A 22,007-nucleotide genomic window follows, 5' to 3' on the forward strand; every position below is an offset into this window, starting at 1 on the left:
ACCCACGCTAATTAAACACATTAAAAATAAAAGAAGCGCCCAATTGCCCGGAACTCCGAGATATGTTAACACATTTGTAATTTCCAACTTAGGATGAGTACCGTAAAAACATGTGGCATATACAAGAGCTCCGGCTGTCATCCAAATGCACCCTGAACTGCAGAACGCATTAACATTTATCACCGTGAAAAGGAGAGCCCATCAGGCGCGGTGTAATGTCAGCGCTGAAGACACCGTCCTGCAGCCTGCCGCTCTCCTATTCGAGACAATACGGTGCTTTCCTTTTCATCCCCAACTAGGCTGGAGAGCAACAGACAACAAATCACAAATTAGGAAAAATCACCATTTATTCTATTCAAAGAACACTACAAACACTGTAAAATGTCGGGGGATTTCACACTTCAGACGAAACACGTTTGTGCTCACGTTCTTCCAACGCCCCTGACACAACCGTTCCAGTACGCTGTCCTCCGGGAGGATGAACAGTGACAGCAACCAGTCAGCAGAGGGCCTGGCACCATCTTCCCCCACGCACACTCCCCGCTCGGGCCTCTTCGGGGCCGGGCAAAGCGTGGCAGGGGTGGGTAGCTGCGGCCGCAGCGAGGATGGCACCGAGATGGTCTCACACAAAGGCTGGTTCAACAGGCTGCACACCCGCGCGCACGTACACGCTCACATTGCAGGGATTCGAGGACACTGCGGCGTGTGCACCCTGTATAAACCACGCACACAGACTCCAGAATATTAAATGGCTGCATTTTAATGTGCATAAAAAAAATGCGCAACGTAGGACGCAAAAGGGAGACTCAGTATTTGTTGTTCAAGATTCGCGGGAGATTTTGTTTGATGAAAGTATATATGTGGGGGTGTGATAGCTCAGGAAGCACGAAAGGGGGGGGCTTGTGACGTTAACAAGTATTACCACCTGCGCCCCTCAGAACGGACCTGTGAAGGGCTTCTGCCCGGCACAGAGACCGCTCTTTTCAGGCACCGAAGAAAGGTTTGCTGCATTTATATACTGAGGCACTTTTAACAAAAGCTCGGGGGTGTTCTAAATAAATGTGTATAGGCCGAGGGGCACAGTCAAACTCCACACAAATACCAGTCAATAAAAAACACACTTCAGTACAAAAGAAAACCGAGTTTGTCAATTACACATAATAATAACAAGCGGCACTTCAACGAATCGCAAAAGCGATCCAATTGTAAAAAAAACACAAAAAAAAGCCTGCAGTGGTACGCGCGCGCGCGCCACTGCAGGCATATGTTTTGAATTAACGCGGCCGTCAAGCCGCGATAATTCAAAACATATGGCCTTCTGGTGCGCGTAACAGACACCAATAGGCCATAGGCGGAGCTACTCGACCACCTATGGCCTATTGCGTGTTCTGTTCCAAAGGCACACGCATGCGAAGGCCAATTGCAATGCAGCTGGCAAAAAAAAAACGAAAATGCACGAGCAGCCTGGAATTCGTAAGGTACGTTTTCGGGAGCCCTCAGAAAAGGACTCTTAGGCCACGCCCACTGCTGACGCAGTAGGACGCTAGGCCCGAGCCCTAAAAATGTACTAAAAATCCACCCTTCAAGGCCTAATGATATTAATATATGTTATATATAATATATATGCCTTTGTCATAGCTCTTCATAATAAACTGATCAACCTATGGCAACTGACATTTCCCACAATGAAACCATCAAGCATACAGGAATTAAATTGCAAAAATTTTCAAAATTAGAGTTAGCAAAACAGTATAAATCGTCATCTAAGGTTTGTCAAAGAGCATAACTTTTACCCACAGGATTTTCTAGAGTGTGTCCAACACCAAAACCTGGGTCTGCTAGAGTAATCTGTGGGCCTTATTTTAATATAAAACCTGTCTAGAGGCTTTAATATAATGTAATAACAATCCACTCTTAAATGAATACGTGCTTTAACATAAGCTTTTAACAATACATGTCAGGCCTTCCCTCTTTGTCATAACTTTTTAAAATAAGCAGACCAGGCCTAGAGCTTTGATCATTTATTTGTCACCACCACCACCAACTCGTTCCTACTGTAGTGAGCATACGCTTTCCACAGGACACAAATTGCATTACGGGCACATATTTTCACTGAAAACACACAACCTCTGCCCATTCAAATGCTCTACTCAAGGTAATCAACATGTGAGTTACTCCAAAGCCCCTCTCTCAGTTACAAGTCTTTAGAGATAATTTTCTGTTAATCATATAGAAGCTGCGCTGTAAAATCAGATAAACTACACTAACATGTGGGAAATATTACGATGAATACACATAGTCAAATGAAGGATAATCCTTTATTTATGGACATAACCCCTATGACAGAGGAATCGCGGACACAGCCGCCGGTCAGCTCTCTCCATCCAATCTGCCCACAACAGCACACATTCTAAAGGAATGTTCATGCTCATTTTAATTCACAACAAATGCTAACAACATAGAGCGTGAGGGTTCGAGCACAGGAACACATCCATGTAGTGCTCGAGCCAGGAAAAGTATAGTACTGGCTCGAGACACAACATGGTGCAGCACGAGACATAACACTTCTTCCCCCCTCATAACAACACAAAAATAACTGGGGGAAAAAAAAAGAAAAACCCCCCAAAAAAGCAAGAATGTAATAATATAAAAATCAAGTAATATAATCTTCCAATTCTTTAGGTTTAGTACAAATGCGTTTGGGACGCACAACATCACCCATACCATCAGCACACATATCATGCCCAGATGATGAATTCTCCATGGTACTAGAACACTCCAAGGAGTTACTACTGGAGAGGGAATCCACATCCTTATCAGTGCTCCGTGACTCTGACGTATCTTCAATCCAATCATAACTCTTACTTCCAGGAGAAGAACTAATGTTACCCCTAAACAATGCAATTCTGTTGGCATTCCACACCTTACCGTCACTTAACAGGGCAGAATTACAAAGTACCTTCACAACCTTAAGAGGGGCAGAGTATTTGCTTTCACCCTTGGAAACAATCCTTCATTTTTTAACTTTGACAACATCACCCACACTGAGAGCTACGTATTTTTTATTCTTACTGAGCTTCTTTTTCCAATGTACCTGATTCTCAACAAGTGAATTCCTCACATCTTTGGGGGACCAGGTAACTCTTTTGGTACAGTTTAACCAACCCATATTATCTTTTGTGTGAGGAGAACGTCCTTTCATAAGTTCAAACGGCGAAAAACCAGAAGCATCATTTCTAGTGACTCTATACGCCCAAACGGTCTTCCTCAACTCATCCTCCCAATCTTTGTTGTTACTATTACACAACTCATTGATCCCTTTGATAACCCTGTTAAAGCGTTCTACGCTACCATTTCCTTCTGGGTGGTAAACAGAGGAAGTCCTAAGTACTATACCTTAATCTTTGATACATTTCTTAAATAGATCTCCACAGAACTGCCCACCCTTATCGGAAACCAGGTCCTTTGGAAGACCCTCCCTACTGAATACTTCAGCCAAGAATTTTAACACATTACCTGAATCAATCCTTTCAACAACATCATAGTCTGGCCACTTTGAAAAATGATCCACAAGTACAATAATATACTTCTGTACGCTCTCAACATTATTCACAAGCCCAAAAATGTCAACTCCGACCCTCTCCCAAGGCATCTCTGGTACCACAATAGGATGCAAATTGGTTTTACAAGTAACTAAACTCTTGTCAGAGTTGACACAATCACAGCATTCTCGAACAATTCTTTCAATTTCCCTATCAATGCCCGGCCAACAATATTCATGTTTTATTCTACTCTTAGTCTTTACAATACCTAAATGCCCTTCATGACATAGGTTAATGACTTTCTAACGCAAAACTGAGGGTGGAACTAGTTTACCACCCCTAAGTAATAACTCACTCTCCACAGATAACTCTTGCCTAACTTCCCAGAAGGGTACTAGATGCTTCTTAACACTGTGTTTTTCAGGCCACCCATGTTTGACAAATCGGCACACTTCTTGGTTTCTGCATCAGATGTCATAGTCTCCACCCATTCCTTATGTGTAATGCATTTTTCTTCGTTGCTAAAAATACTGGCAACATACCAATCGTTCCAGTCGTCCACACATTTATCAGTTACAGGAAGCGGGCTTCTACTAAGAAAATCTGCAATCCTATTGCGTACACCAGGCACATAAACTACCTCATACACAAAATCCAGAAGTTGCGCTGAAAACCTTGAAATCCTCAGAGACACATTATCTAATCCAGATGAAGTAAGAACTTTCGTAAGGGGTTTATGATCCGTACGCAAGGTGACACAAGTTCCCCATATAAACTGTTTAAAATGTCTCAAACCCCATAAACAGCCCAGTGCCTCCCTCTCTATGACTGAATAATTACATTCAGTAACAGATAGTGTTCTTGATGCGAACGCAACCACGCATTCAGAACCGTCATCCTGCAACTGAGAAAGGACAGCACCAATTCCTCTACCACTGGCGTCCTTGTAATAAAACTTTTCAATTTGGAGTCAAAACCCTTGAGTGCTGGTGCACAACAAATATCCTTTTTAATATTATCCATTTTTTTTGGCACTCATCAGACCAATGGAAGTTACAACCCTTCTTCAATAACTGCCTGATGTTGTACATCTTCTCTGCGAAATTGTGTACGAATTTCGAGTAATACTCGGCGAGTCCTAAGAAGGACCTCACTTCATCCTTATTTCTGGGAATAGGGGCTTTCAAGATAGCATCTACTAGCTCAGACTTGGGACTGATACCAAATGCGCTAATATCATGGCCCAGATAGGTTACGCTCCTTCTAGCAATCCTGCACTTTGAACTCTCTGCAGTAAGACCTTTGGTATCTAGAATCCCCAAAACTTTTGTCAAACGTTGGTCATGCTCATCTCTGTGTCTACCCATGATAAGAATATCATCTTGGAAGAAAGTTACGCATTTAATCCCTGAATAGAGTGAACATGATGCGTTGGAACATAGACGCAGCCGATGCCAAACCAAACGGTACTCTTTTAAACTGGAATAACCCGAAGGGAGTGACAAAGGCCGTGAAATGCTTGCTATCAGGATGAAGGGAAACTTGGTGAAAGGCCGAGGTTAAGTCGATAGTGGAAAACCATTCCATATCTTTGGTGTGGCAAAGTAACTCAGCAATTTTGGGTAGGGGAAAAACATCAATAAATATACATTTGTTTAGCTCCCTGAGGTCCACACATAAACGAATTTTGCCATTGGCCTTCCTAGCGACCACCAAGGGAGCGACCCAATCCGAGGATTCCACAGACTCAATTATATCCCTGTCCACAAGTTTTTGAATCTCAAGTTGTACTTCGTCCTTTACACTAACGGGAATGTTTCTGACCTTATGGATGCGGGGTACAGCACCATCCTTAAGAACAATTTTATGCGGGAAACCCTTGAGCACTGCCACCGTACCTGAGAACACCCTTGGAAATCTCTCATAAACATCGTTACAAATTCCATCCTGGAAACAATCCTGGTTGATACACAGGACCAGGTAAGGACTATTTGGGTCGAGAAGTATGCCTAAATCTCCCTGATCCCACCATCCTAGAACACAGGGTCCTGCTTTGGAGATGTAAAGTTTGCATGTGGCAGTTCTCCCCTTAAATTCAAAGACCATGCTGCGGAACCCAATCAGACCAATGGGTTTACCTGTATAACCAACAGGATGTATATCGGGAGAATTCAATTCATGACCAAACTTAAAACTAAACAGTTCATCCCACCTCATCTTGTTGATGATTGTGTATGGGGAACCCGAATCAGCTGTCAGTGTCACCACGATACCATCAGTAACAATATCACAAACTGGTTTTTTCCTAATCTTCTTTGGACTAGAAGATTCCTCATCACTCACACAGCAAACAATATTATCACCCAAATCAGTCTCATTACTGTCATCATCATCATCATCACACTCATCCACAACACATTTCACGCTCTTAGTATTTCTATAAGCTCTAGCGAAATGCCCCGACATTTTGCAATAAGCACATCTTTGACCCAAAGCAGGGCATTTCTTGTCATTTGCTAGATGCGATGAACTACCACAATGAAAACAAGCACCTTTAACATCAAAAGTCTTAGCATTGCTGACATCTCTTGTCTTACTCTTCCCTTTGGAATTGGGTTTGTATTTGCTTTTCTCTGTATTTATGTGAGCAGGAGCTCTAACAATCATGATTATTTCGTCACTTTGATCACCTTTGGCTTTATTAATAACAGTCTTAGCACATCTCGAAGTCAATTCCGCCTTATTAATTATCGCTGAAATTTCTATTAGACTTGCGTCACCGTTTACCCATAACTTATCCTGCAAATTGTGATTATTGCAATGCATTACCAATTGGTCACGTATTAGATCTTCTTTGATGGTTCCAAAGTTGCAAGATAAGGCAAGTCTCCTAAGCGAAGCAATGTAATCCTCAATTTTTTCATTGGGTTCTTGCTTCCTATGATAAAAGTTAAATCTGTGTACGGCTTTACAAACCGTTGGTGCGAAATATGCATTGAGATCATTAATGGCCTGCGAAAAGACATTACCTTCACCACCACTAACGTTTTTTTTCTCAATTCTATTGTAAACTCTTAATCCCCCAGGACCAAGACAATGTAGCAGTATTTTTTTTTTCCTTTCCGGGGTCAATTCTTTGCTTTCAAAGGTATCTAAATAGTTTATCAAATAATCCCTCCATTCCTCCCATCTCTGACTAGTCACCTCCCCATCTTTAATCAAAAACGCTTGGGGTGCTGGTAAATTCATTGTGGTGGTGGACATTCTGGTAAATCAGTAAGGCTATCTGTGATACTGAAATATTAAGAATACGAACAATACAATGTAAATCCGTTTAAATATAAAAGCGTTATAAGTGTAGCAAGATTCACACTCTAAGTTACCTCAATTAAGGCATTGCTTGTTTGACCTATCTGCGTGACCTTACGCAGGTTGTATGACGTAGCGTAGTGTGTATTGCGTAGTGACAAAGGTCTTGCGGAACGTGATGCTCGCGAGTCTCAAGAACCGTCCTGCAGAGACTTAAAAGATTCCACGGTTCCACAGGATCAAAAGATGCACAGCCAAACGATTCTCACTTTATCAAGTAAGTTAAAGCGCTTATGTCTTCACTCATTTTCAAACGAAACCAGCTTAACAAAGGAGTTCTTCATTTCCGTAACGATAGCTCTCCACATAACACACAACCCTTCTGTATTCCAATTAGTAAATCACTGTAGAGAAACAATCAACAAAGGTTCAAAACAAACTAACTCCATTTGTGACTTACATTGGTTGATCAAAGAAGATGGTAGAGCTGCTTCATAGTATTTTCCTTTCAGTCTCTCATAAATAAAGTAAAGTCTGAGGAAGTCCTTTTCCAAACAAGGTCCAATTGTAGATAAAAGGCACAATCCAATCAAAATAACTTCTTGCGCGGGTTCATCTGGGGTTATGTAGCCATCGTCGCCAATGTTACGATGAATACACGTATTCAAATGAAGGATAATCCTGTATTTATGGACATAACCCCTATGACAGAGGATGCGCGGACGCAGCAGCCGGTCAGCTCTCTCCATCCAATCTGCCCACAACAGCACACATTCTAAAGGAATGTTCATGCTCATTTTAATTCACAACAAATGTTAACAACATAGAGCGTGAGGGTTCGAGCACAGGAACAGTTCCATGTAGTGCTCGAGACAGGAAAAGTATAGTACTGGCTCGAGACACAACATGGTGCAGCACGAGACATAACAGGAAACAAACAAAAATGGGCGTTCACACACACAGTCCACTAACTGTTTATTTCTGAGTTGTGCAACAAAGCCTGCAAGATGTAAACTAGTAACAATCCATAGCATAGCAAATCATATGAACTGGGTAACATCTCCTCACCTCTGATTGTGATTAAACAATTGTTGGTAATATACTAATCAGTGCAAACAGTTCTGAATGTTTGTCTTATGTGTACTGCCAATAAGGTCCTTTTGAAAAACACTTGAAAAAACTGTATTTATACTGTGGCCCTTTTTGCAAGTTGGAGGGAGCGGTATACCAGATTATCACCGGCCCACTTTTCCCACACCCCGATATCCAGGGTGCAGGAACACTGGGCGGATTTGACCAGTCAGAAAATTGCGATTCTCCTATTAACATGACCAGAGAATCTGGATTTCATTAAACTTGTGCCGCTAGGGGCACCAGAACCTTTTGAGGCTCAAGGGCCTCCCTTAGAGCGTGAGGTGCTAGGACCCCCCAGGTCAAGTGAGGTACCGTGACCTCCAATAGTGCTTTGACTTTTTTAGAAGATGTTGAACATACAGTGCCAGGATCACGAGGAGAGTCATCGTCTTGTAGAAAGGATCTCTTGTGCGACATGACCTCCTTCAGTGTGTCCAGCATGCAGGAGCTCATCTCCTTCTGTAGGAATAATTTAAATGAATCATTGGTATGGTTAGGGGAACTAGCGACAGCGTCATCTGACTCCATGTCAGACATGACAGGTAAGTATATTCAGGATAGATTAAGCGAATGTATCTGTTAAAATAATCACCTTTTGTTTTATTATTATTATTATTTAAATAATTTATATTTAAATTCAGTCGAATTTCCCCATTTTTTTTTTTAACTATACTAAGTAAAGGATTATGGGGTCTAAAAATGTATCCAGGTACCCAAAAAAGTCAAGTTAATGGGTTGTAGGAGGAATGGGTTAAAGAAAAACCAGCAAGTTGGAATAAATAGGCCCAAAATGTAAAGAGGACGCCGAAGAAGTAAAAAACAGCTGATCTGTAATCCGGAGCGGCGGGCAAGCGCAACTGACGCGCTTGAGACAGCCGCTCTCAGAAGACAAGAGGAATGGACCTTAGGAGGCAGGGGGCGTAACGCCGCCACTGCCGAGATCATCAGAAGCGCCCGCGATTGAAGAGCGATGGAGTTAATGTCGCCGAAGAAGTGCACCGGTTATTTAAAGAAGGGGGCTTTTGACATAAGTTGCGCGGACGATATTGAAGCTTTGCGAGGTTCCATCTTAAGGCAGAGTACCTTAGGGAGGAGGAGGGAGTGCCTCGAGGACAGGGGCAGTTGAGAAAGAAAAAAGAAGAGAAGCTCCCACATCGGTAAGGAAGGGAGGGAGGAGGGTCGGGGTGGCGACGACCATAAATTGGAGGTCCGGGAAGAGGAGGTTACAGGGAAGATAACCAAGCAAAACGAGTAGACAGAAAGAAGTCAGAATAAAGCAATAATCTGGCTAAACAGGGCAGTTGGTATCAAGTAATATAGCAGTAAATATCAATCAGTATCAATAATGTCAATAACTACATCCAAATAGCATTAAGCAAGAAGAGAAAGAAGAGCAACTCATCTGTTTGCGAGCCGCATTTAAAAGAGGCAGCTCTGCTCTTGCTCATGCCTTATATTGTTGCTATGTTGTCATCACATTCTTATTCTTATCTTTATGATGTAAGCGGCTGTTTGTGAGTTGCATTAAAAGGATTAATGCATAATGTAGCCTCCTTGTCTTGTAATGAAATCCAGTAGGTCAAATCACATGACGCTCAGACTTCATTGTGGCCTGACCTCCTTGTACTGCTGGGATAGCACAGACTGCTTCTCCTGCCAGCCCACAAACTTTTCTGTCTTCTCATATTAGTCCCTCTCCCACTTGCTGTCAAGCATAAGCCTCCACGCTCCCATTTACCATTTGCTCTGAGCCAGTGGGAGAGGTGTGGCGCCGCGGCCAGGGCGACTGACGCTGGAATCTGGGGATCAGGGTTCGATCCCCGGCTCCGGCGGCAGGTTAGCCCAGCACCATGTGACTCTGGGCAATAGCTCGCTTAATCTTCCTGACGGCCCCCAGCGCCTAGAGACCCTTACGGGTGATTGTGCGCTTAACAAATGTGGATTATTATTATTATTATTATTAGTGGTAAATGGGAGCTTTCATCTCCATGGAATTTGGAGTTCCATGCTGAATTTGACCAGGAGAAACTGTCTTTGTAGTAGCCTGATTTAGGTGCGGTGATACTGCTTATCCCCACACTCAAATGTGTCCCGAAATGGTATATCTGGCCAATGGTACACCAGCACCTAAAACTACCTGTCTTGTAATCTGGGCCTATTTAGAGAAACATAGCATTCTAAGCATTACAAATACTCCTTTGTCACTTTTAATGACTTTCTGAATATATAATGTAACATGTTTAAAGATAAGCTTCTTTATGGGAAGTCATAGCTGTTTAACTTCGAAGTAACAGAATACTTACACAGAAAATGTTGTTTACTATTTCCTTTTGTTGTAAGGAAATTCACCTTTAGTTATTTGTATTTGTTTTTTGTAAAATATTTAATTGTTGTAACTTTCCCTTGCTTAATTAATGTTAGTGTTTGATAGTGTGTTACAATATGCTGTTAGTTTTTTCCCAATATGCTGTTAGAGTTTTTCCCCAAAGTGTCTACCTACTTATCTTGTTTCAATTTTTATCTTATCAGGTGTTCGAAATTATCTGAAGGAGGCATTGGTAAACATCATTGCAGTTCATGCAGAGGTGAGGTAAAATTCAAATTAGATACAGATGCTTATAAACCTTTTGTGTGTTTAAAGCTTGCAAGGCTGCCGCGCTTTAGTGTTATGTAGCTTCATGTATGTTCACTAACTGCTGACGCAGTTTCTGCCTTCTTGTAGTGGCAAAAGATCGACTGCTGCCTTTAGATGAATGACTGGCTACAAAGGGCATCCTTTCACGTCTTGGCAGCACTCAGTGGATCCCTTTTCAATTCCTGATTTACTGTGAACTTTCCAAAATCCTTTTTAATACTTTCTGAAAAGATCCAGTTGATAGGGGCCTCTTGAACAAAGGACTTGTAAGAGAGTCCCACCTTTCCCCAGATAGAAAGCATCAGACTGTGTATCTCTTTTGTGAGCTCTACTCACAAGCATCCTGGTAGTACTTGAGGCTTCTGGATCTGCAAGTGTTGTCGATTGATGTAGTCCGATCACTGGGATAAGTTGCTAAACAGTCAGTCTAAGCCTTTCTTCTTCCACCACTTCTCTGAGCTGGTTAACCTTTTGTCTGTTTAGAATGCAGATCTCGGTCACAACATATTCCTAAGTTTAGTTTAGACTTTCGTTCTGAGGACCACTCCATATGTACTTTAAAAAATGGTTAGTGTTTCAAGGAAAACTGATATTGGTACCTCTAAAAAAAAAAAAAAAACACATACATGATATGTAACTTTTTTATGTATACTTCTAAGGGGTGTGGGCAAGATGGCTCTGCAGATAGTTGCTGCGCGGTGAGGCTCCATTCCATTCCAATCCGGACCCATCTACACTTATCCTGGCGTTTCTTGCTTGAAAGGTCCCCCATCCACTGGCGAGGGACCCACCCACCCTCCGGAAGATAAGAGACCGTGTGGGGGAAAAGGATGAGGATGTAGCCTGCCAGGCTTGGCCCGCGCTCATTGCTGCTACCGACTCCTGCTTCAGAGCGGCATTGTCTGAGCTGATGAGGCCCCATCTCGCCTGATACCACAGCAGCTATAAGAACAGAGCGGAGTCTGCAGTGCTTCGCTCAGAGGCACCAGTGCGATCCGGGGGTTAGTGAGTGGCCGAGGCACGATTGCCGCTTCACAAAGGGAGTGGCTTCCTGAATTTTCATCGCTGACTTTGTGAGAGCCGACCTCCGAGAGCAGGGCCTTCGGTTTACTCCAACGTCTGTGCGAGCAACGAAGTAAGGCTATTGGGGGCAGTGAGAGTCCCAGGATCAAGTAGCGCTGCAGCGGGGTCCTGTGCTTTGCGTAGGTTGCTGCGGTGGGAGAAGCTACTTTAGGTAAACATCAGTTGCTGATTTCCACTACACGCTGCCAGCTGCTTAGCAGTGGCAGACATCAGTTGCTGATTTCCACTACACGCTGCCAGCTGCTTAGCAGTGGCAGCCTCAAGGAACCTACACAGTGATCCACGATGAGGGCCTGGAAACCTCTGATGAGGCCCTGAAGTCCTGAGTTACACTGAACGGCCTGGGAGTGGGGTGCACAGCATTCCCCCCCCCACCCCTCCTTTCATAGGTAGCTCACTCTCTGAACAATATATAAGGTGGGGGGCATCAGATGACCATTTTCTTCTGGTGTCGTGCTGCGGGGAGTTGTACTCTGGCTGATATACCTTGCGGTGGCTTCCCAAGACTTGGGACCCCTATAGCCACCCTCTCTCCTGAAATCATTGAACTCCCGTCACTTCTAGGCACCTGGTTCGCCAACTGTTGCACTATTGGAAGGTGTGGTATTGGTAGTGCGGAGAAGCACGTACAACACCGTCCTCACACCCAAGTAAGAGAGGGCCTCCTGCCGGAAAGACCTCGGCACCAGGGGGCTGGCCCATTCATTTGTGTTTCTTGGGCTCTGCAGGCAGCAGCTGCCAGAGCATGGTCTGACCAAAGGCCCCAAATCCCCCCTATCTCCCACAAAATCGACCATGAAAATGTTGTCGGCCATTCCTTCAGTTGGATTGTAAGCTAGAAAAACATACAGGAATGTTTGATAAGGTCCTGTAACCTATACAGGACTGCAAAACTGCCATGGAGGTCCAACATGGGGAAATACAAGTCGAAACTGGGCTGCTGTGGGTGGACCATGCTAAACTCACAGAGCACGTGGATGAAGCAGAATACTCCCTGACCTTAATTAGGCCCTCTTTGGCAGTCATGCTAGACCAACTGAAAACTTTGCAAACTGATTTGCAGGACCTGAAAGGAAGAGTAGAAGTCTCAGAAGGGTGCTCACTGCCCAATAAATATCAATTTCATAGGCTTAACTGATGGTTCGCAGGGTCCGGATGTTGAACGTTTCCTAGCAGATTGGCTGACGAGAACGGTCATGGCCACCCAGGTCTCGAAGTTCTGTTCTATCTAGAGGATGCATAGGATCCCTGTTACCCCCAAACCCCCAGGGCCTTGCCACGTGTGATCATAGCACGCCTACTCAACTTCAGGGACAGTGATTTATTGCTCCAAATGTTCCGGGCAAAGGGCCCTTGGACCTTCAACGGCAACACCATTGGGCATATCCGGACTAGACAGCAGAGGTTCAGAGACATCACAACACCTTTGGGGTGTTCAAGGCACAGCAAGGCACATTGGGATTATTACTCACACTGCTATTTCCTGCAAATCTCCGAGTTGTGGATGTCGACACAACCCACTTTTTCTCATCCACGAAGGAGGCCTGGGTGTGGCTGTGCTGTAAGGGCAAACACGAACCACCGGACGCTTCTGGTGGGCTGGTCTGATAGGAGGCCCAAATGCCAACACAGAGCAAGATTCCGCCCTACTGAGGAACAATTACAAAAATGGGGTGACCCAATAGTAGTCTTGGACATGGGTATCAAGTGGTACGGAAAACGATGGTCCTAAAACTTTTCTTCTGAAAAAATATAAATTTAACATATAGTCGTAATTGTAAGAAATTTAGGAGCATACATCATGTCAGAGGTTTTGATTACCGTGAGCTGAGTTAAAAATGTGTAACAACCAATAATTTACAATGCAGCAATATAATTATTCATTCATATATTAAGCCGACACTAGAACATTACTGTATTAGCAAAAACAGTGCTGACGACAAGAAAAGGTTGCTCCAAAGGAACGTGAAAAAGAAGGTGCTCTAGTCAAGAGGGTTGGATAAGGATAAGGGAAAGGGTTCCCAAAGTTTTAAAAAAAGGGACAATTAAAACAATTCAATGTAGGACTGATCGGAAGATATCAGTCTAAATGGGCCTCGCCACAGTAGATCAAAAGTCCTCAAATCTATTCAGCATATTTTACAATATTTTAGAGGTGTATAATCACTTAGCACGGTGGGGTTGCGGGATTATTAATGCGGTTCAGGCCTCAATGGTGTGGGCGTCGACGTTTTGACCCGATTTAGGGCACAGAGGGGATATTTGGGCCTCAGCCTACGGGTCTTCCTCAGGACAGGAGTGGGCAACTAATTTGTGGTGTGTGGTTTCCGTGTTACACACACGCAAAGTATTGCGGTGCGCTGGGGTCCTCGTACTGGTCCATGGTAAGGGTAGAGGCATAAGTCCTCATCCGAGTTATATGGGCAGTGTAAATAGATTGAATCTATTTCAAGGCATTCAATGCGGCAACTTAATGGTCTACTGCCAGTCTCCTCTTCTATGCGATCCACGTGGATCGCATACTACTGTGGAACAAGACACTAAAGAGATGCGGAGGTCTCCACTCATAACACCAAATAGATTCCATATCCTGTCCCAGACACAATCCAGGAATCTGGGTTGGGGACCCCAAGCTCAGGGAATTCCAGAGGGGACTCCCTGATCACACTGATGGAGGATACCAACTTGGTGATACCACCCTGATGGTAAGTGCTGAGAGACATTGAACTGAATGCTGGGGATGGATGGATACGGATTTAGAAGTCCCCTGTCTGTTATCTCTTTGTACTAGGTGTGGGACTCTGTGGGTACAAGCTCTGCAGATGGGCCCAGGAATGAATCCCTGGTGTACTATCGTATTGAATCCACCTGTCTTGGACCTTTCCTCCAGAGACTTCCTGTAGGAGGCCGGCTTCGTATATGGTGCTCACTTATGTAAGTGTAGCACCCTGCACTAATAAAGACAACACTTATGGTGATCTTAGTGGTCTTAGACAACCTTAGAAATCCCTCTAAATGGTAACTGTGGAGAGCAGCCTTCGTCCTTAGTCCAGAAGTAGTGTAAAGCAGCTTGTTTTACCAGCATTTAACCTTATGGTATTGTTTAAGCGAAAAAGAACTACACAGTGTAGTTAGAAAAAATATGTACACATAATACTTTGTCTATAGAACACGTAAATAGCACAGAATACACAGTGGTCTCCAGAGGGAGACCTAACCATATACTAAAATAGTGGAATGCAAACCACGACTCAAGTCAAGACTGGACCCAGAAGATGTAGAAGAGTTGGGGAGCAAAGGAACCACCCAAGGTGAGCAACTAGGAACCCCACTGAAGCCGTGTGCAGAGTGAGAACACAACCGCATACTCAATGGAAGTCTATGGGTAAGTCCTGGTTGCAATTTTAAAGAAGGACGCTTCCCAGCGGACCCCGAAGAAACCCAGTGGAAGATGGAAGTTTGGAGAGTCACCCCACCTGTGGATAACCCAGGAACCAGTATATCTACACCAGGGAAGCCGGGTGCATAGGTGTCGAGTGACGTCGGAAACCGCCGTAGACCACAATGGAGGGCTTCAGGAAAATTGTCGCTGAATAAGACGAAGGAGCCCGGTGGAACCCAAAGACTGATTCAAGATGCGAAGAACCTGCAAGCAGGAGGGACAGAGTCTATGCCACTCATGAGTGACCAGGAGGCACGCAATATGAATGCCCACTGATGTTGGAGATGCAGGAGGGGTTGACGGTGCCCTTGAAGGTGCAGCTTTGTAGACCAGGTGACGCTGTAGAAGACCTGGAGCCATTCACGAGCTGTCCCTCGTCGGATGTCGACAGCCAAGGGGTCAGTGTCTGGTAGGGGCTCCAACAAGCCTTTGCAGCGGCAAACAAAATAGCCGATGACAAAGGTGCTGTCGCAAGTTCCAAGTGACTACCCACCTGCAGGTAAGTTGGAGCAGGCCCAAGCAAGCGGGGGAGGCCACTTGAGCCAAAGAAGACCCTCAAGAGGACCCATGGGCCGGAGGCACAGGAGTCGCAAGAGGACCTCAAGCAGCTCACCAATGAAGAAGGCCCACGTGTTGAGGAGGTGATGAGGGCGAAGATCTTGGCTGCAGGATTTGCTTGAGGTTGGAGCTTCTTGGAGCCTGGATATCTCTGGAGAAGAGAGCCAACAAGCCTTCGCAACGACAAGCAGATGTGGTGCAGAGGGTTTCTGTTCCAGCGGTTCCAACGAGGGATACTGGCCTCAAACCCAGTATGAAGCCAGTGCAGGCCTTGTGGGAGTTGCAGAACCACCACTTGTGTTCCTGAGCCTTAAGGAGTTCATGGGAGCCGAGGATCAACAGAATGGTCAGCTGTGTTGCGGTGCCTGTAGATGTAGGGGAGTGACTCCTTCACCCCAAGGGAGATTCCTTCCATTGTCTTGGATGTTCACAGGCCTGGTGAAGGACCTGTATGGAGCACGGGCACGGATCTTCCCGGTGCAGTCTCGGTTGCCAAAGCGAAGTCCAGAGTGACCAGACATTATAAGTTAAAGTGGTATGTGATCTGAATCTTGTCCCACAACGAATCTAGGGACCCACCCACAGGTAAGCCGTTAAGTAACCTTAGGAAAGATTTGGGACGATTCAGGCATCCCTCCCAGAGGAGGGGCTGAACAATGGGGAGGATACTCCCATGTCCTTTGTCCAGTTACGCGCCAGTGCGTCTCCTTGAACTGGGTTGAATTGGAGTATGCAAGGAGGGTTCCAAATGTGCCCGTCAAGCAGTCTCAGTGGTGCTTGCAAGCGCCCCCACTCTGCCCCAATACACTAAACCCTGTCTGGGAAGTGGTCACACCTCCCTGTGACAGGATATCTATTGTTCTGCCTTCCCCCACTCGAGCTTGGCTCAGCAGCAAGAGGGCAGGAATGTGTCTCTAATCGGCAGAAGCCCTAGGTGCTGCCTATTTCTGAAAGACTTGTACCGGGAGCACCGAGGTTTAGATACCAAACATGACAGGGTTTGTTACAGCCACTTTAGAGATGGTCATCGCGTGATGATGCATGCCCACTATATATGTTGTAATGTCTGATGCACTTACAACCTGGGAGAATAGACTCCGTGGGTTGTAGGGGTGCCCCGCTCATGCAGGGGCACCCTCACATTTAGAACCCAGCACTCTGGCTTCGGGATTGAAAGGCCATCTTTAGGGTTGACTTGTACGTTTTAAGTGCAGTGACCTCAAATATAACAAAACATATATCTATCATAAGTGCTGCTAGCAACAGCTTACACAATCCACAATTACAGGCCTGTAGTCACCATTTGAGTGGTCTTGCATGGGTGGCATAATACATTCTCCCATGGGAGACCCCTGGCATACCTATGCCCTGGGTACCTTAGTACCATATACTAGGAACTTATAAGGGTACACCAGTAGCCAATCTGAAGTGTATCTAAGTACTCACCATGTCCAAGTTAGGGAGGAAGCATAGAGACTGGGGTCCTGATTAGCAGGATCTCAGTCAGACTAGTCAGTAAAACACAATGACACCAGCAGAAAGTGGGGGTGACCATGAAAGCAGATCTTACTTTGCTACACAACCCCCCCTCCCCCCAAACGTAAAGAGATGAAACTAACATTGCCCAGTGGAGTCTTCATTTTCCAAGTGAAAATATCTGGAGAGTCCATCTGGTTTGGCTTGGTTACTCCTAGGCCTATGTTCCACTGAATAGTCCATCCCCTGTAGGGAAATGGACCACCTCAACAGTTTGGGGGTTTCACCCTTCATTTGTTTAAGCCATAAGAACGGTTTATGGCCTGTCTGAACAAGGAAGTGAGTACCAAACAGGTATGGCCTCAACTTTTTCCGGGCCCAGACCACAGCAAAGGCCTTCCTCTCTATAGCTGACCAACATTTCTCCCTGTAGGTCAGCCTTCTACTTATAAAAGCTACTGGTTGGCCATGGCCCTCAGCATTTAGTTGTGTCAACACTGCTTCTAACCCTATTTTAGATGCATCTGTCTGGACAATGAAGGTTTTGGACAAGTCAGTACTTAACAGAATTGGAACAGCGCACATGACCTGCTTCAGGTTATCAAATGCCTTTTGACAGCTAACTGCCCACTGAACTTTCTTTGGATTTTTCTTGGAGGTGGGATCATTAAGAGGAGTCGTACTAGACCCATATCACTTAACAAATCTCCTGTAGTACCCAGTCAGGCCCAAGAAAGCTCTGACCTGAGTGAGTAGTGGGACCAACCCAGTCCATGATGGTTTGGATTTTGCTCTCCACTGGCTGAACTTGGCCTCCACCTACCAGGTGACCCCATTATACAGCCTTACTCTGCCCTATCTGGCACTTTGTGGCCTTGTTAGTGAGACCTGCCATCCGCAGGGTCTCCAGAACATTCTTGAGGTGGGCCAGGTGATCCTCCTAGGTGGAGCTAAAGACAGCAATATCATCTGGATATGCTGCACTATAGGTCCAGACCTGTTAGGACTTTATTCACCAACCTCTGAAATGTGGCAGGTGCATTTTTGAGACCGAAGGACATCACAATAAATTGATAATGCCCACTGATTAAATGAATGAGCAACTTATAAAGCACCAACAATTGCCCAAAGGCATCAAGGTGCTAAGCTGTTCCACTGCCAGGGTGGTGGGAGCATCAACCCTCTATGAGAACAGTTACAGGGCAAAAAGCCAGGTCTTTAAAGACTTACGAAAAGAAAGGTGTGACTCAAGACAGGACATCTACATAGGGAGCGTGTTCCAGAGCTTGGAGGCGGCTGCTGCAAAGGCTCATCCTCCCCGGAATAATCTTACTGAGGATCCTTAAAACCCAGAAGCAAGATGAGACAGTTCTATTAACCTGGAGATCAGAAGACAGTTTATTGTTAACTAGGACACCAAGATTATTTGCCGAAGCAGCAGGACGGGGGCATAGTCCAAGCATTTCTGGCCACCATGAATGGGTCCATATAGATTGTTAGCTACCAAAGACTAGAACCTTATTTTTGTCCCCATTAAGTTGAAGGTATCTGAAAGAGACACGCTAGTGATAGATTCCTTACCTTAGAATATCCCCAGGCGTCAGACTGGATCCTGAAAGTTTTTCGTCAGCAGTACCCCTGCGCGTCGGTAGGTGGCGTTGTGCGGCTCCGCATTGGTCGCTGGCATCGTATGCACCGAGATGACATCACGGAGACTACTTAGGCGCCACCCATGAGCGCTGACGCCAGTTCTTTCTTTTTCCGCGCCAGCAAGCGCAGATCTGAATAGAGCACGTACCCTAGTCACTTTTTGACTAACTTTTTGAGACTTTTGTCTCTTCTTCTTTTGAGTCTTTGACTCCTGGTGCCACGTAGGGATGACTGGGTTTAAATCCTGCGGGGCCTGTCGCCGTACGATGTCAGTGGCCGACCCCCATGGCGTCTGTCTCTACTGTCTGGAGTGCGACCATGACTCCCTGTCATGTGCCGACTGTCTGGCCGTGGCTCCGAAGGCTTTGCTGGAGTGGTCCCGAAAGCTGCTGGAGGCCAGGCAGTCGTCGCCACGCCGTTCGAGGTCCAGGGGTCGCTCGAGGGACCAACTGCGGAGCCATCATCATCGCTCCTCGGGGTCAAAGTCTTCACCCTCGGAATCGGGTAAGAGACGTCACAAGAAAAAGTCGAAGAAGCGTTTTGGCTCACCAACGTCCCCCCGTCGGTCTCCGAACGCGGACGAGGGGGCCAGGGGTCCTTCCCCTGCGGCTCCATTGGAGCCTGGGAGTCCCGCGGCCTACCCGCCCTATCCGGGTCTGTCGGCGACTCCGGCCCAGGTGCAAGAGTTTCTTGCCGCCATGGACCGCCTTTTCAGGCCTAGGGCTCCTGCCGGCTCACCTTCGGGCCCCACGTTCCCTATTGAGGGCCCTTGTTTGCCACCGGCGTCGATGGCTCTGGCCCCAGCGCCACAGGATCCTCTGCCAGCGGCTCCGGCACCCACTGCGGCTCCGTTCCCGGTGCCGCCATGGGTTCCGTTCGTCCCACCTCCGTCCTTGCCTGAGTTTCCAGGCAATTTTGCTCCTGCTTGGGACACTAATTGGGACGTGGAGCTGGATCGGCGCCGTGCCCGGTGCCGCCACCCGCCTTTTTGACAAATCATCCGACTCCGGAGAGCCTGGTCATTCAGGCCTCCACTTCCCAAAGTGCGTCCCCTACCGCCCCGCCGGATAAGGAATCGAAAAAGCTGGGGGAGTTTGGCAAGAAGTTATTTTTCTTCTCTTCCTTCTGTCTTTGCCCCTGCAGGGCTCTGCTCTGGGCACTATCAAAGGTTATCTTTCGACCAGCTCTGCTTTTCTACTGCTTCCAGATCAGACTTCTCTTTTAAGGTCCCCGGTTGTTAACCGTTTCCTCAAAGGCATTACAGACACGTTTCCTCCAGTGCCTTTCATAATGCCTCAATGGGACTTAAATCTTGTCTTGACCTATATGATGTGCGCTCCCTTTGAGCCCCTTCATAACTGTCCTTTACGTCTTCTCACTCTAAAGACGGCTTTCATGGTAGCTATCACCTCTGCCAGAAGAGTGAGTGAGCTCCAGGCTCTTTCTTCTAATCCTCCTTTCCTTTCTGTTCATCCAGACAAGGGGGTTTTAAGGACCCATCCTTCTTTCTTGCCAAAGGTTATCATACCCTTCCATATCGGGCAGACCATCACTTTGCCCACCTTCTTTCTGCCTTCACATCCTTCAAAAGAGAAAGAGAGGTTCAACCTTCTGGACCCAAAATGTGTGCTCTCATTCTATCTGAAGCCGTACAACAGTTCCAGGTGGATGACCAGCTCTTTGTTGGCTACGAGGGCGCCAAAAAAGGCCGGGCAGTGCAAAAACAAACCATCTCTCGGTGGGTTGTTCTGTGCATCAAAGCATGTTACTTGTTGGCCAAGAAGGAGCCTACGGTGGGGCTGCATGGCCATTCTACCAGGGCAATGGCAGTCACTACTGCTTTGGGTCGCGGCGTTCCCTTGCAGGACATTTGTCAGGCAGCTACGTGGGCCTCTCTGCACACGTTTACCAAGCATTATTGCCTTGACAGTCAAGTCCGGAGAGACAGCTTTTTTGGTCGTTCTGTTCTCCGCGACTTTCTGGTGTAATCTTGTTCGCAGACCCACCACCGGGGTTGGTATTGCTGGGGTATCTATTCTAGGGTAAGAAATCTATCACTAACGTGTCTCTTTCAGTTACTACTTGTGTAACGATATATCTGTAAGAGACATTAGTTAGTGATAGATTCCTTACCGCCCCACCCATCCTCCCCGTTCTGCGAACTGATTTCTAGGGTTAAGGTCATCCCTTTCAGTACCCTAGTTTCATGGCACCAGTGGTCAGTTTCTTGCATTGCTCTGTGTTCCTGGCGTGGAAAGTCGTGTACAGAACTGACGTCAGCGCACATGGGTGGTGCCTAAGTAGTCTCCGTGAGGTCATCTAAGCGCTTACGACGCCAGCGACCGATGCGGAGCCGCACATGTTAAAGGCATGCTTAGGCTGGGACGCCCCATTGCTGGGGCAGCTATGCGCTATACAAATCTGATAACATAACATAACATGGTAGTACAATGCGTTATAAAAGTTGAAGCATTATAATACCCACGGGTATGAAGGTATTTGTGATGAAGTCTGATATTCCACTGCAAGTGTGGGGATATTGAGCTGTGATGCTTCTCTTAACACATTGGAAGTTACATGATCGGTTTTTGGCCTATAACAGTTATTTTGGAACGTTTTTGGGATGGTGTTGGATTGTGTACATTCATTTGCTATGTGAAACTTTTATAGATACTAGTCCAAACAATATTGCCTGTTCAGTTTCATACATTGGTATAATTTCATATATGTGGGGAGTGATTGGTTGAAAGTTTGTTTCTTCTCAGATAAATTTTGTGTGGAAATTATCATGCTTCAAATATAAATTCAAAACCAAACGAATTCCTTTAACACATTTATAACCTGTACAGAGGTCATGTGATTTAACGTGTAGTAGTAAATTGCTTGCATTTGATTACAAATAGCCCCTTTTTGTTTAGAGACATTAACTCTGCTAAATGACAAATTGCAGGTATTCACCATTTCTAAGGAGCTGGTTCCCCGTGTGCTTTCACGAATTGTAGAAGCAGTTGCTGAAGAGATAAGTCGCCTGATGCAGTGTGTTTCATCCTTTAGCAGAAATGGAGCATTACAGGTATTTATTTGTGTTTTAATGTGTTAAGTATCAATTATTCTAAAGAAATGTTCTAATGCTAATAAGCTCGGTATACATTCTTCTTGTGCCTTGTAGGCATTTGTA

The 22,007-nt window shown here is 45.6% G+C and overlaps 1 protein-coding gene across 3 annotated transcripts in view; it reads left to right on the plus strand.

Moving 5' to 3' along the window:
• EXOC2 (exocyst complex component 2) overlaps positions 1-22,007 on the plus strand; it is a 948,514-nt gene that overhangs the window by 811,413 nt on the left and 115,094 nt on the right. For all 3 annotated transcript variants that reach the window (XM_078688027.1, XM_078688028.1, XM_078688025.1), the window contains 2 exons: positions 10,515-10,570; positions 21,780-21,902. In XM_078688027.1, coding sequence (XP_078544153.1) covers positions 10,515-10,570; positions 21,780-21,902 — 179 coding nt within the window. The remainder of the gene's footprint in view (positions 1-10,514; positions 10,571-21,779; positions 21,903-22,007) is intronic.

This window comes from Lissotriton helveticus, chromosome 4_1 (genome assembly GCF_964261635.1).
Source record: "Lissotriton helveticus chromosome 4_1, aLisHel1.1, whole genome shotgun sequence".
Taxonomy (NCBI): Eukaryota; Metazoa; Chordata; class Amphibia; order Caudata; family Salamandridae; genus Lissotriton; species Lissotriton helveticus.